The 20812-nt window shown below is 40.8% G+C and overlaps 3 protein-coding genes across 5 annotated transcripts; 2 read left to right on the forward strand and 1 right to left on the reverse strand.

The window, feature by feature from the left end:
* The first annotated feature begins 443 nt into the window (after positions 1-443).
* LOC117492709 (kelch-like protein 11) lies at positions 444-4410 on the forward strand. Of its 3 annotated transcripts, none has more exons than XM_034143101.1 (3): positions 444-519; positions 925-1410; positions 1922-4410. In XM_034143101.1, exons 2-3 carry the CDS (start codon positions 938-940, stop codon positions 3504-3506), a joined length of 2058 nt encoding a protein of 685 aa, XP_033998992.1. In that variant the 5' UTR covers positions 444-519; positions 925-937; the 3' UTR covers positions 3507-4410. The 3 variants fall into 3 exon arrangements, with proteins under 3 accessions (XP_033998992.1, XP_033998993.1, XP_033998991.1); XM_034143102.1 differs by having other exon boundaries at positions 462-519; positions 892-1410; XM_034143100.1 differs by lacking the exon at positions 444-519 and having other exon boundaries at positions 854-1410.
* A 1769-nt stretch (positions 4411-6179) lies between these two features.
* Positions 6180-10130, forward strand: LOC117492711 (cytosolic 5'-nucleotidase 3-like). The gene is made up of 9 exons (XM_034143103.1): positions 6180-6345; positions 6689-6787; positions 6883-6952; positions 7045-7091; positions 7558-7643; positions 7726-7815; positions 7908-8070; positions 8154-8354; positions 8999-10130. The coding sequence occupies exons 1-9, from the start codon at positions 6343-6345 to the stop codon at positions 9107-9109; spliced, it is 870 nt and encodes a 289-aa protein (XP_033998994.1). The 5' UTR covers positions 6180-6342; the 3' UTR covers positions 9110-10130.
* A 631-nt stretch (positions 10131-10761) lies between these two features.
* Positions 10762-19169, reverse strand: LOC117492219 (peptidyl-prolyl cis-trans isomerase FKBP10-like). The gene is made up of 10 exons (XM_034142348.1): positions 18888-19169; positions 18028-18173; positions 17413-17602; positions 17193-17338; positions 16329-16518; positions 16105-16250; positions 12361-12550; positions 11461-11603; positions 11218-11381; positions 10762-11141 (listed from the first exon to the last, which is right to left on the reverse strand). The coding sequence occupies exons 1-10, from the start codon at positions 19073-19075 to the stop codon at positions 10959-10961; spliced, it is 1686 nt and encodes a 561-aa protein (XP_033998239.1). The 5' UTR covers positions 19076-19169; the 3' UTR covers positions 10762-10958.
* Positions 19170-20812: the final 1643 nt, after the last annotated feature.

Raw genomic sequence — 20812 nt, forward strand, 5'->3', positions numbered from 1 at the left:
TGTGCCCTTAGGGGAAAAATGCCATTGTGCATCAGGCCCAATTGCTAGGACACGTAACCACACAGCCATTATTAATTACGCTTGGGCTTTTCCTGCCATTACAAGTCAAAAGTCTGCAATGAGTTGCCTGCTTATTCTGTCTGAATTAGAGTATGTTAATTAAAGTGTCTTATATGGGTTTTTTAAATCAGTCCGAAAAGGCAATAAACAAACTCAATATATAGCAGCAGATTTAAACAATGCAATATACTAAGATTTATATGTGGATGTGCATTTATTGCAAGCTTGAGTGGCTCGACCTTCCCTTTGCCAAGGAAACTACATACGTGTAAGTGCAAGTTTTATACACCATGTGCAAATCAGAGCTCCGTTCAGCAGAGGGAACTGCCCCTGACGTCAACGACGCGGTCACGCCTTTCACCCACTGCGCATGTCAGGGATTATAGCTGTGTTTACCAAACCGAAGCTGGTTCCGTATTCGTCGTTTACCAAAGCTTTTATCTCTTTGACATAAGAAAGGTAAAGTAATTATGTTTTAGCTTGTGTTTGAATGGTAAAGCCTTTGTAAATATAGGTTAATACCCTAGACATTGTGCACAGATATTTACATTTAGCTGTGTACGTGTTGCATAATCCTTGTTGTTTTGTTTTAAATCTACTACTATTTTGATATGAAAATTAACCCCTGTTTCATTGAAGACCAGAATATGGTCATCACAATATTGCAGTTTGTAAGGACGATGTGTTATATGAATGACTTTTTACAAACTACCCATGTTCTCCTCTTAATCGAGGATATAAAGCTCCTAATACGAAACGCGCTTCACTGTCGTTGTCTGTTTTGACTCCATGTATGTGTGGTTACGTATGTCGCCTTCTCTCCTGCACTAGTTTACTTCATTTTCCCCCACTGCTCACCTCCAGCGCCGGCAGCACGATGGCAGCGGCGGCCCCGAACCCGGAGGACTCGGCCAGGAGCAGCGGTACCGGCGGCACCGGCGGCACCAGCACACCCAGCGCCCTTGCCGGAGACGGGGACGCCGAGGAGTCCGAGGACTTCACCTCCTCCTCCCACTGCTCAGAGCTGTCTCGGCGGCAGAACGAGCAGCGGAAGCAGGGCTTGTTCTGCGACGTGACGCTGGCCTTCAGCAGCGGGGCGGCTAGCGGGAGCGTGCAGAGCTGCGAGCTTTCAGCCCACAGGTCCGTCCTGGCTGCGGCCACCGATTATTTCACCCCCCTGCTGGGAGGACAGTTCTCCGAGTCCCTGTCCGGACGTGTAGAGATGAAGGAATGGAGCTCAGAGCTGGGGCCAGACTCGGATACGGTGCAGAGTGTCATCCAGTACATGTACACAGGGGAAATACGCGTTAGCACCTGCAATGTACATGAAGTATTGGAGCTAGCTGACAGGTACGATGTTTACAATTATGTTTTACAGTTCATGTCAGAACATGTCAGGTTCATTGATTGAGCACATTTAAAAACCACAAACCATATCCAGAGTACTTTACAAAGAGGTTTAAACACAGCCGTAGATAAGGTTATATAAGTCAATTAATAAAAGTATATCATTTAAAATGGAAGCAAATGGTATACTAATACACAAACAGCCTTGCACAAACAACATCATTAAATACAAACTAATACAATTTAGATTGTGGTCAGGTATGTATGTCATGATAAGTATAAATATTATAATAATAATAGAAATGGGTTTTAAATCTGATGGACCTCAGAAGGTTAACATGAGGCCTTTTGTGGCTGCTCTGTTGTCCAAAACAATTGTTGTTTTGTGCTCTGCTTGCAGAAAGCAAGACTTGCCTGGCCCAACTGGTTGAAACGGAGTAGTATTATCTAGTTACAGGAACAGTTCATTCTGATGACATCCTATACTGTATTCTCTCTGTTGGTTCTGTATTAGGTTCCTCTTGCTGCAGCTGAAGGACTTCTGTGGGGAGTTCCTCAAGAAGAAGCTGAGCCTGACCAACTGCGTGGCGGTGCACAGTCTAGCCCACATGTACACCTTGGACCAGCTGGCTCTACGGGCTGCAGACATGATCCGTCGCAACTTCCACAAGGTCATCCAGGATGACGAGTTCTACACGCTGCCCTTTCACCTGGTTCGTGACTGGCTGTCGGATGCAGAGATCACAGTGGATTCTGAGGAGGTGCTTTTTGAGGCTGTGGTGAAGTGGGTGCAGAAGAACCCAGAGGACCGCAGCCGCTACTTTGAGGAGCTGTTCCGTCTCCTGAGGCTGCCTCAAATCAAGCCCACCTATCTGACCAGGGTGGTGAAAACTGAGCTGCTGGTGTCCAGCAATGAGGCCTGCCTACGGCTGGTGTCAGAGGCCGTGGAGGGTCACGCTATTCGCTTTGAGAACCTCAAGTCAACGGATATGGAGTTCTGGTCTTCCCACATGGCCTCCTTTCAGCCTCGCTTTGGCCAGAATATGGATGTAATCATGGTGGTAGGCGGTGTGTCAGAAGGAGGGGACTACCTGAGTGAGTGTGTGGGCTACTTCATTTATGAGGACCGTTGGGTCAACCTGCCTCACATCCACAACCACCTGGACGGCCACGCCATCGCCGCCACAGAGTCCCACGTCTACGTAGCTGGTTCTATGGAGCCTGGCTTCGCTAAGACCGTAGAGCGGTACAATCCTAATCGCAACACCTGGGAGCAGGTGAGCAACCTGACCACACGCAAGCACTCATTTGGCCTCACCTGTATAAAAGATATACTGTACAGCATCGGTGGCCATGGTAACTTCAGTCCAGGTTTCAAAGACGTCAGTATATACGAGCCAGAGCAGGACAAGTGGCACAATCTGGAATCAGCTCCCAAAATCCTGCGGGATGTGAAGGCAGTGAGTGTGGAGGACCGCTATGTGTACATCACGGCACGCACACCTGTCGATACGGATAATGAGGATGGACTAAAGACGGTGACCACGCGCTATGACACAGAGAGCCGCCAGTGGCAAGACGTTGACTCCTTGCCACTTATTGACAACTATTGCATCTTCCAGATGGCTGTGGCTTCTACTAACTTCTACCACACGGCCTCTTGCTGCCCCAAGAGCTACACAGTGCGGGATGAGGTTGCCAAGCAAAAGATCAGTGGGCACATCTCTGATGAGATCCTGGAGAGCCTGCCACCAGAGGTCACCAGCATCGAGGGTGCTGCCATCTGCCACTTCGATGAGGACGTCTTCATCATCGGAGGCTGGAAGAACAGTGACGATGTGGACAAGCAGTACCGCAAGGAGGCTTACCGCTACTGTGCAGAGAGGAAACGCTGGATGCTGCTGCCGCCCATGCCTCAGCCTCGCTGCCGAGCCACCGCCTGCCATGTTCGTATCCCCTACCGCTTCCTGTACGGCTGCCAGCGCTACCCCATGCCCCAGAACCTGGCCCGCCAGCGAGACCGCATGCAGCAGATGCAGCAGCTTCACCGGCGCACGCTCACCTTACGCCGACAGCTCCAGTCGCAGATAGAGTGCTGAGCAAGTCGGCGAATGCTTAATTAAAAAAAAACGACATGATTTATCGGAGGATACACTGCAAACATTATCTCCATTAAAGCCATCTTCATTGACTCCCTCTCATTCATAACATCCTGCAGTGGGTCTTGTTTGGCTATCATACTGGATTACATTAAACTGAACTCGTGCCATCAGCTCCCATGCTGTGTTGTGTTAATGGCTGCTTTGTGGAAAGCCATGAAGTGTTTAGACAGATGTCTGGTGGTCTGTGAGGAGGAACAAGAGGAATGTAAACATGTGAATAAGAGTGTTATATACTATAGCAGCCAACAACTGAAAATCCCTTTGTCAATGTTGGCATAGATGCCGTTTATCTGTTTGTACATACATAGGATAAAGCTGTATATGTAAACATTTATATGGATATTTTACATTCCTTAATTGTATGCCTGTACTAGGTAGGCTATGTGACATTACCAATAACTGCATTCCTACATTCAATCCAACTCGCTTAATGAAGTCTCATTCCATTTTAACACTGTGACAATCTCCTCATGCAAGTAGAACATCTGTCCAAATGTCTTAAATCTAACTTGTACATCATTACTGCTTTATTAGAACTGCTCTGCTTGTTAAAGTGCAGCCTCAACAATTACATGTTAATTCCTTAAGAAAGGCTGTCAAAATCCCATAGACTAGTTTACTTTTAGATTACAGTTTCCCTTCAACGTTTGTACTGAGTGTATCTAATATAAATTAATTTGTGTTGCTCATCTAATATTTGAAAACTAGTAATTTATCTCATGGTTTCTGAGGTGGGGAAATTATGAGAAAACTGTGATGTTGAAAAGATGTGATAAGATTGAATGAAACAAATCCCTTGATTTATCTTAACGTTTAAACAAATATATATTTAGCCACTGCATTTGGTGTCCATCACTGGCAATGGCTCAATCATTCCTTTCATTTGCACTTTGGCAATCCATTGCTCAGTGTATTCTCATTCACTCAAGAAAAATACATTGAAAATGTATATTTCTGAAAATACAAAAAAATACATTGAAAATGTATTTTTCTGCGAGTGGGGGAGTTTGATTTGTGTTTGCAGAGAGGAGTTTCTCTACAACTGCACTTGTTGACATCCAATTGTTTAAGTCTTACAGAAGCATAGGGATTTAAGTTGCCACCGCACTTTGACTTTACTTATTTAATTTGTTTCTTATCAGACAAGGTGATTGTAAAATGGAAAAGCTTTGTTTTGGCCAGCAAACTCAGTACGTTTTGATCTGCTTTTAAAAAAAAAAAAACGTTATCATTCTCTGCAGATTTGTTTCCAACATTAAATGTCATGGTAAACCTTGTTATTGTACTTCCCTTACAGTTGGGTGTATATTAGAGAACTGCTATGTTGTTCTGTGGTCTCCTCCTAAAAGTCTTACAAATAAGTTGAAAAAGAATCCGACTTGTAGACAAAGCTAACCAGATTGTTATATAAATGTGTTGTGACTGACATTCAGAGATTCCCGCTGTCCTTGCAGCGCTTATTACAGCATAAAGGTTACAGAGCGCAGAAATGATATTCATTTCCACTTTATGACCAACATAAATAGCACTGTAAATATTAAGTGGGATATGCTATGTAATTTGCTTCGCATGTGATGGTTCTGACATTGTGTGCTTATATTGGATGTAAGAAATGCTAAGGTCATCACTTGCAATTAAAGTTGTTTTGTAAAACAAATGGTTCCATTTAAAGTGTATTCATATTAAGTTGGACTTGTTAAAGAGTATGATGATAATACTTTATTGTTGAATCGAGTGTGTATTTTTTCTTGCAACACAGTATTTCCATTCGCAACATCAACAAAGACTAAATTACGGGGAAAAAAACAATAATGCATACATTTTATAACATTACAATTAAGACCCGTCAACATAGACTTGTTAAAGGATTCATCTCCATATTTAATTTTAGGATTGACTGGTGCATAAAAAAAGTGTTTCAGTTGAACTTTGTTAAATTATGGGATTCTGTATTACCAAATACATGGTAATTGTTTTTTATTTAGCCTACTATTCATTGAATAGTATAGGCTAAATAGAACCATGTCCTGAATACTATCAGGACATGGTTCTAAGACATTTTAAATTAATATTCTATCACATACTATACTGTGTTTTTTTTGTTATAATATTTCTCATTACATATTTTACTATGAATTTGTTTTGATATACTATATTCTGAATTCAGAGATTTCTAATGACCTTCTTGGCTTTCTATTGCATTTTTATGAAATACTATACAATAACTTTTTCACTTAAACACACTTCACTAATATTGTATTACCATATAATGACATTTGTATAACGTTTTACGATATTCAAGTGGGAACCTTCTATCTGTGCCTATATGCCTATATGGGTGGAGGAATACATGACGTCCCACTTCAATTTATACAAGTAGTGGTGATGCATTTACGTGTTCACCATAAAACTCGTACTTGTGTAGATATATCATACGGAAATAAATGCTTGGAATCTTTAGGTCGCAAAATAAATGATATTAGTATCTTCATATTTTCTGTAATATGTTTCCATTCATCGCTCCTAGTACACGTTACATGTCAGCTATGGGGAACAAAACATTACTGTTCACCACATTGTTTTAGTCACTTGAAAAGAAATACCGACACTTTGGTCAGTACCAGAAGGCAGCATCACCGCTCTAGCAGCAGATGTCAGATGATTCTTTAGCTCGCTCTCCCGTAGCAACATTAAGGGGACTTATCAACGGAGACTGGCAACTGTTGAAACATCTTTTATCAACATTAACTGAGCAGCAACCTATATCCAGACAATGGTAATCATATGTTTTAAGTTAAAGTTGTTAGGGTGCCATGCACTAAAAAGAAAAGCAACAAACTTGCATACTAGCTAGCTAGGTCAGCTAAACGTACCTAGCATGGCTGTTGGCATCACTGTGGCTAATATTAGCTTATGTTCCTCTTTGTTAGCTGCATCGTCTATAACAGTACATTCAATTATTATTTGTCTATAGTGTCAATGTTTGGTACTACTGGCAAATGATGTGCGTTAAAACAGCTGTCTGGGGGACATTGTGGTTTGCTTGTGTAAGACATTGTCTAACCACTTTCTCTCTTAAATGACGTTTAAACTAACCTGCATATGTATTCAATGTTCAGATTCCAGAGTTGTCCAACCCCTCGGTGTGTATGAGGGACCCTCAGAGGGTGGAGGACATCCTGCAGTCCATGGTGAAGGCTGGCTCCAACACCGTGCAGGTACATATCCACTTCTACCATTCAAGTGTTTGCCCTAAATTACACGTGCAATGTGAAGAAGTGTGATATTCTATTTCTATTCCTATTCTATTCAGGTGATCGCAGATTTTGACATGACTCTGACAAGATTTGCATACAAGGGCAAAAGGTGCCCTACATGTCACAGTAAGTGCCCGATGTAGTTTGGGGTTTTCATGCATTTAAAGGTTGGTCTTGGCCAAATGTTGTAGACATTTTGTCTCTGATTTTATTTACAGATATTCTTGACAACAGCAATCTTATCTCCACTGAATGCAGAAAAGAGGTAGGAGTGAGCCTTTAGTGCAACATAATTGTTTCCATTTGTAGGGCTATTGTCTTTAAATAAACTTCCAATATATTTTTCTGACACAATGCAGTTAATGCATGTTCAAATAGTTAGATATTACAAGTGAAATATATGCATATTTGCCTTTTTTATCTTAAGTAAAAATGCTTACATCTTAAGAAGCAGATTAACTTAGTACAAACATCTACTCTTTAAAATATGCTGCTTTTTTTTACCCAGTAAGACCAAATATTGCTTATTATTTGGGTGTATATATTCATTTTAAGAGAGTGTTGGACATTATCAGCATTTTAAACACAGAAAAAAACACATTCCAGAATCCCTAGGATATTATCTGACAAAAAGAAGTTGTGAACTGAAAATTATTCTAATTTCTCATTGGGTAAAAAGCAGTAGTTTCCTAACTGTTACAGTGTTCTAAGTATTGTCCTGTCTCTGTCAGCTGAAGGTTCTGCTCGACACATACTACCCTATAGAGATCGACTCGGCACGATCAATAGCAGAAAAGCTGCCCCTGATGGTGGAATGGTGAGTATCTATTTTACTAAAAATATCATATTCCTTACTTTAATGTGTTAATACAACTGAGTCACCCACCTATATCTCACAGGTGGACTAAAGCTCACAAAATCCTGGTGCAGCAGAAGATTAGGAAAGACCTGCTGGCCACGGCGGTGCGGGATTCTGACGCCATGCTGAGGTCAGAGAGAGTGATCCCTCAGAAGACCAGAACATCTATTTAATAGTCTACATGTTGAAAAAGATGTGTATTAATGGTTGCTCTTTCATCAGGGAGGGCTACCAGCTCCTCTTCGACCACCTGCATGAGCACAGCATCCCCCTCCTCATCTTCTCTGCTGGAATTGGAGACATCCTAGAAGAGGTTATCCGCCAGGCCGGAGTCTTCCACTCCAACGTCAAAGTCTTCTCCAACTACATGGACTTCGATGAGTCTGTGAGTATCCACACCTCAAACTACGGTTGACCCCCGCACCAGGGATCGACTTCATGTATTTGACTCTGTATCTGCTGCTACAGGGATTGTTGAAGGCTTTCAAGGGAGAGCTGATCCACATCTACAACAAACGGGAAGGCGCTCTGCTGAACACCGGTCATTTCGAGGAGCTGCGGACGCGCCCCAACGTGCTCCTGCTGGGAGACTCTCTGGGAGATCTGACCATGGCCGACGGGGTGCAGGACATGGAGAACATCCTCAAGATCGGCTTCCTTAATGACAAGGTAAATACAATCTCACACACAGGTTTTATACACCACCAGACTCTGGGACAGTTTATCCCACAGGCCATATGACTGCTCATCTCCTGAGCTTGCATTTTGTATTCTTTTTCGGTACTCATTTTTGATGTCTTGTCGTATATACTGTATTTATATTGCATTGTTGAGGAACCTTTGACCCAAGTTTAGGACATAAAACCTTTGAGATCAAAATGACCACATGGTTACCACTTTATATTTATGACATGTAATCTTAACCTGTTTACATTCAGGGCATTGTGTACATTTGGTTTTCGCACCTTACTGATAATCGTTGTATACTGTGTTTACTTGCACTCTGTCTTACATTTCTCCTTAACTGCTACAAAGAATTGTGATCACCTGCTGCCCCGAGATGAACACTCACATTTGACTTCTAAGAGAACAATAAGCATACATTTTTACGAAATCATGTTATTGAATGACTGTATGGTGGGATGAATTTGGACACTGGTGATACTAGTTGATGGAGAAACTTTTTAAAACTAAATGTCTCTCTTTAATTGTTTGTATATCATTTTGTTAATGTAGCTTTTATGTTTTTTGAAAATCTACTAAAGAAAGTGTAAAAAAAACCTTCTGACTTCACATATCCTTTTTCTCCTCAGGTGGAGGAGAGGAAGCAGTCTTACTTGGACTCGTTTGACATAGTGTTGGTACAAGATGAGACCCTGGAAGTCCCCAATGCCATAATGCTCTACCTGACAGGCAATAAGTAAACTGAGCACTGCTGTTTTCTATTGTACGCTCCAGTGCCATCAGCCGAAGCTCAGAAGGTGCCAGTGGAAGGCTTATTTAGAATGTTACACGATTGTTTTACAAAACTCTTCACAAGTCCAGTTTACAGACACAGCTCACGTTCACCATGTCACCCTTTGATATTTTCCTCCATTGGCCTTCCGCTCATGTTTATAGTCAAACTGACCATACTGTGTGCGATGGGAGCCAGATTTGCACCGTCTACCTACTGTGCAGGATGTTTGGCGTGTGTGTGGTTATGTTTTTGTTTGTGTTTTTATTTGGGGGAAGATAATATTGTTTTTGTTAGTGGGTCTGTTTTTGTCTTCATATAGGATGTCATGATAAAGGGAAAAAACGCACAACATAAGTGGCAGCATTTGACATCTGGTTTGAAACCAATTCCTTACAATAAGCTCTTTACCAAATAAAGAAACTTGATCTTTTTCAAAAAGCGTTTTCTTACAGTATCAAGTCTTCCAGTTTCTGGACTCATTGTAAGTTTACAGTACAGGTTGTATTTGTTATGAACATTGTTACATTTTGCAATGTTTTTGTTAACATTATAAGGGGTTAACTCAAATACATCTGATTTTAAGCTTAAAATAAATAGTCATTTTTTAAATGTGGTGGAGTGCACAACGTCAAAGGTCAACGTATTTAAAATGACTAACGTCTATCTCATAAGTGTTGGTATTAAGATTATCATAATTTAGTATTTTTACATGAAGTAACCCTCAGTCAACGGTTGATTCAAAAGTGTGCACTGCAACAAACACATTTTTTTTTAATTCAATAACCACAGTTTAATAATTAATTTTTCATATGTGGATAATATGCCATTCAGTCATTCTGAAATAAAATAAATGTAGTTTGATTCTGTCCATGGAACCTATGTCACACATGTCATACCTCTACTCCTGCAGTTCTACACTTGTCTGTCAAATAAAACTGAAAAATGTATTATGATTGTGTGAAATAAAGTTTCATTTTACTACAAAACAGTTTATTTTATGTTTCACAACACATTTTGATAGAACATTTTATATAACAAACCTTCTGATATTATACAAAAAAGCTACTCCAACATAATCTGTACAATCAAGTGTTTTTTCATGTTTATATGAAGCATTGATTTCGTATTTAATAAAGTTATATTCTGGAAGAGGGGCCCAGCCCAAATGCTTTTTACGGTTTGTAAATGGAAAGATATCAAATTTGCCTCGTTCAACAGAACACAATTTCACTACAGACAATTGTTCTTCGTTTCACATTTTCACACCTGTTTCATGTTCACACATTATTGTAATAAAACCAAGTTAAAGGTAGGGTAGGTAAGTTTGAGAAACCGGCTCGAGTGCGCTAGAATTTGAAAATACACAACCGGAAAAAATCTGCCACTTCCTTACAGAGCCCCTCCTCCAACACACACGAACGCGCACATGACCAATGAGGGCACGAGATAAGTTTGTGCACAGATGGAAGGCTGACAGGCAGGTAGGCCATCCAGTTATTTTAGCCGGGCCGGCTAAAATGATTGGTCGTATTTTTTACAGTACTACGGCTTCCACAGATGACATTTTTTTATGGATTTTTTATCAAAGCACTTAAGATATTCATTGCTATCGGGATGTTAAGAGCATTCCATGGAATATAACAAAAAGTGTATCTCGAGCCGGTTTCTCAAACGTACCTACCCCACCTTTAAGTAGGACTGCCTTAAAAGGCTCAACAATGTTTCTATCTCCGAAGCATTTTCAAAATAGTTGCAGGACAGATTCTCATATGCCTGCCTGTTCCTCTCCACCAATACAATACAGAACGTCCCATTTACAGCTCGTCTCGTCTCCCTTGTTGAGACTCCCCCTGAAGTTTCAGTTCATCTTCTATAATCTTCCCGTCTTTATTTAAGTCCTGGTTATTGAACATGTCCTGAATGATGGTGTCGGCATCAAACCCTGGCCGCAGACGACCTTTGGCCTCTTCAACCTGGAGCATGATGAAGGCCGAAAACTGGAGGAAACAGGAGATGGTTGTTAAAACATATTCACTGTGTATATCCAGGCTGGATATATTCAGTTACTCTTACCTCCTCTAGAGGGACCTCTTTGTCACCATTGAGATCCATGGCAGGAAAGAGGGGGTCTGGGCTGTCCCCCAGCCACACAAACATGAAGCCTTCCGGAATACCTTTCTGCAGCTTCACTAGCTCCAGCTCGAAGAAGAGCACGGCGCTCCCGGGAACATCACCAGCTTGGGAACAAAAACAGAGCAGAGGAAATATGAGTTGGGGTAAAAAGAAAAGTGTGTTTAGAGTGAAGTTCATACTGACCTCCATTTTCACCATGTCCCCAGTGTGGTGGAACGACCACCTCCCTCCTCTCGCCGACACACATGCCTCTCAAACCTTCCTCCAGACCCGGAATCACCATATTTGCTCCGAGAGTCGTGATGGAGGGGGAGTCAAACTGGTCCCTGGAAAAGGACAGATAACTGGTTAAGACTATTAACAGTGGGGAGTTAACCTTTATGCATCAGGACATTTTGGCTCTTTCATTTTATTATAATTGTCGATGCGTCATTGATGCATATTGCATACATTTTAATTTAACTGTGTAGCCAACAAAGAGACAATCAGAAACCCCCCCAATTTGACACACAATTCTTTGATACCCGGGCTTTAAATCATCTCAATCTAAAGCTCTGGCTTCACATTTTTTATTTTTAACTGTTTTCCACAACATTGAGCTTGTTTTTAATGCTCAGGAATGTTTTGCCTATTGGGAAATGCCGCCGTCCTGTTTTAAATTAGGCATATCCCAAACTGTGAAAAAAATCTCCCTGGCATTAAAAACACAGAAAATAATAATTCATCAACAGTGGGATTATTTAAAAACTGGCATTTAAAGGGTTACAATTCAGAAAGAAATATTATGATAAAAAACTGAAGTAGGTTAAAAGATCTAACTTGAGGGAAAATAGAAAAATAATAATAATAAAAAAACACTTTTTTCCCCTCTAAGAACATTAAATCAACTTTTTTTAAAGGGATGCAAAGGGTTAAAAATGCTAATTAAAAACCTCAAATCTCAGAACCCCGAGCCTATGCAGGAATATGTGTTGTAGTCACGGATACATAAATGGAGTTATATCTGCAGTTCTAGTCCCACAATAAATCGATGATTACATGCATGCAGCAGCAGGGGGGTGCAGTGTAGCAGGGGGCGCTCACGAGGAGTACAGCAGGGTGCCGTCCATCAAGGAGCAGTTATAACGATACTGAATCAGATCATCAGCTTCACTGGTCACTGTGCATTCCTGGGGCTTGTGGGTCACTTTAATGTCGACTGTGTCTTCGGGGTTGTGGAAATCTATGACGTGAATGTCGAAGACCAGAACAGCAGAGCCAGGAATGAGGTCAACTGGGGGGGGGAAATAAACAGGACTAAGTGGTTTGTTGGTTCATACAAAGTGTCTTTTGATTTTTCTTAAAGGTCCCCTATTATACTGTTTTTCATCAATATATAATAGGTCTCAGATATATACAAAACATGTCTCTGAAGTGTTTGGCTCTAAACACCAAACAGATCATTGTAGCATCCCATAAACCCCTCTGTTTCAGCCCTGTTTCAAAAGTGCTGATTCTGGGTCTGTTACTTTAGATGAAAATAAGGAGCCACTCCCCACGCCCCTCTGAGAGATATTTGGTTAAAAAGAACACATTAGCCGCGTTCACACAAAGTACTTTCCTGTACTTAGTTCCGGCACTAAGAGCCCCGGCGCTTTTAACCCCAGGGCACTTAGTACAGATCGCGTTCACACCGGAGTACTTTTCCCTGAGGGAAGATTACGCAAATGAGCCGCTGACGTCACTTCTTCTTCTTCTGCTTTGGCTTTACTGGCAGGCCACAAACCACTTCACGGCGAGTACAGTAGGTGGCGGTATGCACCTTAAAGTTGTTTGCAATCCGTTGCAAAACAAGAGAAGAAGAAGAAAAACTTCCCGCGTATACTGCGACGCCCACCCACTCGCTGTACATTAGGCGTCTGTTGTTTACCTTCCGACCTCAGACATGATGGAGATGGAGTCGACTGAAGTTGTGCTGTTTGTGCTCATGTTATACAGCTTTGTAACTGAGTTAATGCAGCCTGAGCAACTTGCGTACAATAACAAAACAAGCCGAGCACGAGTGGTGGTGGAGAACGCTTTTGGCAGACTCCAGGTGGCAGCATGTTGCATATTACATAACCTTTGTGAAAGTAATGAGTACAGGGACGAATGGACTGCCTTACCGGCGACCCAGCTTTATGAGGCATCTGAACAGCGTGTAAATTGTAAACATTTTGACAATAAAGCTAATCTTTTGTACAGTGCTTTTGTTTCTCTTTTATTTTCCAGTCAAGACAGGCAACATTACAATAGTGTACAGTGTGGCAATATAATAACAATAAACTGTGCCAGGTGTGTTGTATGCACAGTAAATAGGCTCAGCAGCAAACCCACCGTTATTAGTATATATATATCTTCCTGAGACCCACTGCATCCGTCTGCCATAAACACTATGGAAACATAAATGTTAGTTTCGGCCCATAGTGGACTCCATTTTGTGTTGTGTAAAATGGGGGGGGGGGGGAATTAAAGGTTTGCAAATCCCCATGTCCTCCTCAGAGGACAATCATAAAAACATTTAGTTTTAGGTCAAATAATATTTAAAATTATATAAATGATCATATTTGTGTATGTGCCCCTGCCATTCCTCCACAAGGTTGCAACATTGATGATAAATAAATGACAAATAAAGCTTTGCCAGTTTATAACCGATGAAACATGATGGTATCAGAATAATCACTTACATGTGATGTATAGGATGCTACACAGGTCACTAAAGATAAAGTGTCAGGAGAAATAAGCAAGCTACAGGATCTGTTTAACAGTAAATAGAAGTTCACATTTTTTATGTAAATAAAATAGAAGTTGTACATGTAAATTAACATTATCAATATAAAATAAAGTGTCAGTTGTATCAAGACTATATAATAACAGTAATAACAATAATATAAAATGAACTGGTGAGCATCTTGTCCTCCGTTTCCTGGGCCTTGGTGAACAGCACCATCTGATCCCTGTGCATCGACTCTTTCACCACGGCACGCCGGTCCTCCAACGCCTGGACGGTGTCAAAGAAATTCGCATCCCGTGTCCGCTTTCCTAAGAGGGGAAAATAAGCAAGATACAAGATCTGTTTAGTCGCCATGTAGTTTTACAACATACTAGGAATGTGTTTTTTGTATTTTCACAAATAGAATTAAGGTTTCACAAATCTGAAACTGTTATAAAGAATCTTTTGACTCTCTGGGATAATCCAGTCCAGATTTGATGAGTCTAGGTATAGTGGTTTTAGATCAGGACCTGGTCTAATGTGGTCTACATGTAAAAAAAGCACTGAAATCTCCCTTTTTTGTATTTTTACAAATAGAATTAAGGTTTCACAAATCTCAAACTGTGTTATAAAGAATGTTTAGCCTCTCTGGGATAATCCAGTCCAAATAAATCGGCTATGCAGCGATTTAAGAGGTTCAAACACGGAGGATTGTGCTTCATGTATGCTTGAATTTTGTTTAATGTTGTTGAGGCAAGTTTTCGTACCGGAAGCCATGTGACCTCTAGCCCGGATGTTTACAATGTTTGTGAGAGACATTTGTAAATGCCGGTCTAGGCGAATACGTTTTCACGCTGTTTCATAATTGTACCAAGAAGGAAATAAACATGATTGTGAACATCAGTTCAATGCGTAACGTTCTTTCAAGACAAAGTTACAGTGTGTGTACCTTTGCGTTTGGTTGCTGGTAAGGGGGACGAGCTAGCGCTGTGATCTAGAATGCAAAGCTCGCTTGTTTCCAATCCCGAGAGTTGTCCATCCTCGCCTGAAACAGACGATTAGTGCCATGAGTTAGTGAAGCAAATTACAGAAACACTACACAGTTATTCACAAGTCAAAACGTTTTCATACGGCCGAGAATATCTAGCTAGCTAGATGTAGCTAGCTCGGGGCCGGTGTTAGCCTATTCCGCCTAGCATGGCTAGCTTGATCTACTGAGCAAATAAAAGTACATCTGAGACCATTATTGTGCAGATTAAAACCCCAGTGCATGTAGTTGATTTTACCTTCGTCGTGGTCGTCATCGTTGGCCACTGAATCCGCCGTTTGTAGTCCTGCCCGAGTTTCTTTATTTTTAGCCGGTGTGTGCCGTGGGGCTGTGCACGATTCCCAGGTCGAGTGAAAGCTACTGAACTGGCTTCAGTAGCATTCCCTGGGTCGCGTCCTCGGCGTAGATCTCCAGAAGCGCCGACACCTCCTCATCATTTCTTGATGCTTGCCATAACTGCTTTCAAAAACAACTCCGTCGGTGCGCTGGATTTTTGTAGCGAGGAGAAACAATGGCGGCTCTACAAAACATTTTCACAGTTCTACGGGGCGTGGTTTGCAATTCGCCCAGCCAATCAGCACTGGGGCACTTTTCACCCTCAGGAAAGTACGCTCTCTCAGCTGGCTCTAAAAATGGGGGTAAAAGTACCTGAGATTAAGTACGATTTTTGGTGTGAACGCGACATAAGGGGTACTAACGGAACTAAACGCGAAAAGTACGGTGAAAAGTACTCCGGTGTGAACGCGGCTAATGGTGCTCTAGGAGGAGATTCAGGTGATAAGGTGGGGGGGGTTACCTTGGTTGGTGATTGGCTAATGGTTACACAAGCCAAAAAATCGTTATGACCTCATAAAGTGGCCAAAATCTGATCAGCTCATTTTCAGACAGGTTTTTATATAAATGGATCAGGACAAAAGAGAGCGAACCTTTTTTCCTGAAACTTTCAGAATCTCTTTACACAGAGGGGACACATGCTTATGTATAAAAGACATGAAAAAGTGGATTTTTTTCACAATAGGTGACCTTTAAATGCATTTGTCCAACTCACCAACTCCTTCCTCGCCGTACGCCATGTGAGGAGGGATGGTAATCCTCTTCTTCTCTCCTATGCACAGCCCATGCAGGGCTTTGTCCATTCCTGGGATCACGTATCTCTTGCCGATGTAAGTGTTATAGGTGCTGTTCCGCTTGTAGCTGTCAAGAGAAGCGTTACACTCGGTTATTTTCCAGTTATATGTTATTGCTCTCCTGGAAATGGAATCCCATGTTCACCTGGAGTCGAAGGCGGTGCCGTCCTGGAAGCTGCCGTTGTAGTGGTATCGGATGTAGTCTCCAGACACCGTCCTGCGGGTGCAGCCTTCAGGCACCTCCTTCACCACAAAAATGAGATCATCTTTAGGGTTGAACACATCCACCAGCAGCACCTCAAACACCAGCGTAGCCTGAGGAGGGACCGAGGTTCCTGTTGGAAGAAAAAACAAAATGCCTCTTTATTTCAAATTCTAATTTGGTATGTAGTAGGGGGGAAGTAGTGGAGTACAAATACTTCGTTACTGTACTTAAGTACATTTTTCTGGTATCAGTACTTTACTCCACTACACAACTTTTTACTTTTACTTCTTACATTTTTATCACAAATACCTGTACTTTCTACTTCTTACATTTTCAAAACAGGCTCGTTACTTTAGTTTTAATCTGTGTTTGGTGGCGTGATCATTATTAGTTAGAGTCATTGCGTGCCTATTGATTTGAACACGATCCGTGTATCCTTCATTTCCTGGTCTTCTCTAAAGAAGAGGGACCAATGAAAACGTGGTAATTTTGCCGTTGTTCAGCATCGAAACATTCGTTAGCTAACAATGACATTATTGTTCTATTAATATAAAGGGAGGTCAGGACTCTTTAAAACAGATGGTAGTTATGGGTACTTTTTACTTAAGTACATTTCGAAGCCCATACTTCTTTACTTTTACTTGAGTAAAGAAGTTTAGTCAGTACTTTTTTAAAGTATTTTTAAACACGAGTATCTGTACTTCTACTTGAGTAAAGGATGTGTGTACTTTTGCCATCTCTGTTGGTATGTGAAATGATAAGCTATTAGCCAACTTTAACTCAAGATGATTTATTAGTTAGTACCGTGGCCAGTCTCTCCATACGCCAGGAAAGGTGGGACGATGATGATCCTTCTCTCCCCGACACACATGCCCAAAAGCCCCTCGTCCATGCCTTTGATGAGGTCGCCCTGTCCCAAGTAGGCGTCATAGGTTGAATTCCTTGCGTAACTAAATCAAACACAAGGCAGGTGAGAATGGAGGAATCACACAACAGTCACCTTAATGTTAGAACCTAACCTCACCTGGAGTCGAAGGCTGCACCCGACAGCAGGGTGCCGTTATAGTGGTACCGGATGAAATCTGATGTATTTGTGGTGCGTTTGCAGCCTGCAGGTTTGCCGAAGGAGCGGATATCCACCTTGTCCTCATTGTTCCAGATGTCCAGCAGGAGAATATCATACACCAACACAGCGTCAGGAGGAATTACACCACCTGGGAGGCAAACAGCACAGATTTGGCCAACACCAGTACAGATTATGCATCCAACAAAGGGCTCTTAATCACCCATAGGGTTTGACAGTTTGAATCTGGATGGAGTCAACGATCACTTAACCATGGTTGAAAAGTTATGAAATCTATACATCATCTTTAAGATACGCTAATATTTTTAATTTCCCATGTCACATCGGTATCACTTTCAAGTGCACCTCGTGGAGACCAGTAATACATATTTTATGAGTTAATGTAAATGGAACTGATTGTGTTAAATGGGCATGATATATATCTTATATCAATCGTAACCTCTTCTAATTGAATAGATTTGAAAATATTTGTAAATGTGATATTGGATCCTTAGCCAAAGACTCTATAATATAATATCATTTTGTGAAGAAACTTGTCATCATGTGTTTCTTCACCTGCCCCAATGCTCCCATAGGCCAGGTGGGGGGGGATGGTGATCCTCCTTTTCTCATTGACACACATGCCCTGAATGCCGCGGTCCATCCCAGCGATCAGTCTGCCAAAGCCCACCTGGCTGATGAGGGCCTTGCCTCGGTCATAGCTGTAAACAGAGAAGAGAGTAGGATGAGAGGGTATAATCAATGGAAACCACTGAAGGTAGTTAAGTAGGTTGAAGGATCCAATTAGAAGGCAACATAAGAAAAAAGTAATGTTCTATTGTAAAAAGCTAACGTCATGGTGCTATGAAAATGTTATGGTGATATAAAGTAAGCATTCAATGTTCCATCCACATTAGCAGTATTATAAAAAAGGACAATATGGGCCTCATGGCTGCATCATAATCAACCATTTTTTTTAAATATTTAAACTTTAAAAACTGGGAAGTCAACAAAAGACACAATTGATTTTGAATACTTAATTAATGCCTAGATTAAAGTCCTTTATTTATATAGTTGCATTGACAATTTCAATGTGATATGGCGATTGACACGTCTGCAGTTGTAATCTCAGTAAATGATCTGTGAATCCATCAGGAAAAATGGTCGCATTTCGATGCCGTATTGTCTCCAGGAAAGTAAATAACAACCTTATAAAGACATTCTTATCCCACTTTGCAACACAATTTCTGCAAGAGCTAATATGACATGGTGCATGCTGGGTTCCATTATACTTTTGCAGATGCATGTGAGGTTTGATGTTACTGTAGCTCGTTGTTTACTTCACAACATATGTAGAGACAAACTTAAGGCTGTGAATGAGCTCACTCTAAACTAATTGTATTTACATTCAATTATGTTTTTTGCTGTAACTGCACCTGGAGTCAAACTTTTTCCCGTCTTCAAAGAAGGTTCCGTTAAAGTGATAACGGATAAAATCGTCAGTCCCCACTTCTCGAGGACAAACTCTCGGTATGTCGTACCGATCCACAACAACGTCCAAAAAATTACAATAAACAGTAAATACATGAAGGCAAAATAAAGCACTATATATTAACAGATCCATTTGAGCAGTTGTGACAATAACTGCGGAAGAGAGTCTGTAACGGGGAATGATGAGGTTAAAGAAGAGTGGAGAGAAGTACAGACAGACGAGTGGGTCAAGACTGTCGAGTTGAGACGGACTACTTCCGGTTAAAATTACAAAAATAAAAGCCTTCTACAGGCAGAGGTGGAAGTACTTGAGTGAAAGTAGAAGTACTAGAGTGTAGGAATACTCTGTTACAGTAATAGTCCTGCATTCAAAATGTTACTCAAGTAAAAGTAGAAAGGTAAAAGCATACAAATGTACTTAAAGTACCAAAAGTAAAAATACTCATTATGCAAATGTATCAATTTCAGAATAATATAAATTATATGTTTTGATTATAATTATTGATGCATTAGACTAGATCACTTTGCATGCTGCAGGGTAGCTTGTGAATTTACTCCAGGTGTAACTAAAGTCTTATAAGTGTTGAATATATATTTCACATCAATAAACCAAATCTGCAAGTAATTAAAGGTATTAAAGAAATATAGTCGAGTACATGATATACCTCTGAATTATAGTGGAGTACAAGTACAAAGTAGCATAAAATGGAAATACCAACCACATTTCTTTCACACGTGAATGCTGGTTGAACTACTGTATACGATCAAGCTTGGTAAAAACACATTGGAATAATTCTGGTCAATATTTCTTGTGTACATTTTCAATAACTTCACAATAGTAAGTACTAAAAAGTACTATTAAATGATCCCCTATTGGTTGCACTTCACTAATACGTTATACGTTTTTTTTAGTTTTGTATTACTATTTAACAGTGTAGTGCAACAAAAATGCTTTGCCACATCAATGATCTACTGCTAGTTGTGCTACACTGGTAACATATATGCTTTAAACAAATGTTGGTGTGTATTTACATTTAACTATTTTCAACAACTTCACTCTATATATTTATTTAAGTAAAGAGAAAAAGCATTTACTTTGTGCTTTTACTTTGGACTGGAAACGACCCAACTTCCGGCCTTTGTTGTCTCTGTCTTGCTTGACGCATCTTGGGATCGTGAACTCCTCAGAGCAGCAGGAGGTGTGGCCGGGCCCCCGCCCTCTTTTTAATGGAATTCTGCAAACGTGTAATGCCTGGCCCAGAGGCCTGACTGCCCCCATAGTCTCACTCATGAGTTGAGCCGAAAATTATAACTCTGTAGCATCTGAAGGTAATCTTTAGTTTCAGAGAAAAAAGTTTGGCATACTGTTATACTGCAACTTTCAATCAGTTATTACACACTTTTTGGAGACTTCTGTCTGAATCACAATAAAAGGCCCTGGGTCCTAATAAGCATCATACTCAGAGTTCTATCAAAACATGCCTAGTCTGATCTTTATGAATGTGGAATGATACAGATATTGCAGACTCAGGTGTTATATTTGCCCAAAATCAAACATGCACATTTTTTTTTATCTCACCAACCCAAGTCTCAGCCTGTCAGTTTGAGCCTCGGAATGTGGGCAACCAAGATAACTCTTAAAACTCTTTAGACAAATGTTCAGTCAATATTATTTATGAATACACCATATTCCCACAGTTAGAGAGCTGCAGGGAACATTAGTTCAAGTATATACAAATTAAACGACTAGATCCCTGTTTTTAAGTTACATTTTTGTTCAGGGTTCTGTTGAGTGTTATGACCCTGTAAATCACTGAGGAAGCTGGACCCTATGTTATTTTTTTTTACCAGGTCCTACCAGTCCAAATGC

Source organism: Trematomus bernacchii, unplaced genomic scaffold, assembly GCF_902827165.1.
Source record: "Trematomus bernacchii unplaced genomic scaffold, fTreBer1.1, whole genome shotgun sequence".
In the NCBI taxonomy this organism is placed as follows: Eukaryota; Metazoa; Chordata; class Actinopteri; order Perciformes; family Nototheniidae; genus Trematomus; species Trematomus bernacchii.

What these genes read in the sequence shown, in the direction of transcription:
- LOC117492711 (XM_034143103.1), top strand. An exon ending in AAGGTGCCCTACATGTCACA is followed by an intron (nt 6,953 to 7,044) that starts GTAAGTGCCCGA and finishes TTTTATTTACAG; the next exon opens with ATATTCTTGACAACAGCAAT. An exon ending in CCACTGAATGCAGAAAAGAG is followed by an intron (nt 7,092 to 7,557) that starts GTAGGAGTGAGC and finishes TGTCTCTGTCAG; the next exon opens with CTGAAGGTTCTGCTCGACAC.
- LOC117492219 (XM_034142348.1), bottom strand. Translation starts at nt 19,075, where the DNA reads ATGGATCTGTTAATATATAGTGCTTTATTTTGCCTTCATGTATTTACT. An exon ending in CTATGGGAGCATTGGGGCAG is followed by an intron (nt 17,603 to 18,027) that starts GTGAAGAAACAC and finishes TTTGCCTCCCAG; the next exon opens with GTGGTGTAATTCCTCCTGAC. An exon ending in GGCACCGCCTTCGACTCCAG is followed by an intron (nt 16,251 to 16,328) that starts GTGAACATGGGA and finishes TTCTCTTGACAG; the next exon opens with CTACAAGCGGAACAGCACCT.
- LOC117492709 (XM_034143100.1), top strand. Translation starts at nt 854, where the DNA reads ATGTGTGGTTACGTATGTCGCCTTCTCTCCTGCACTAGTTTACTTCAT. An exon ending in GTATTGGAGCTAGCTGACAG is followed by an intron (nt 1,411 to 1,921) that starts GTACGATGTTTA and finishes GTTCTGTATTAG; the next exon opens with GTTCCTCTTGCTGCAGCTGA.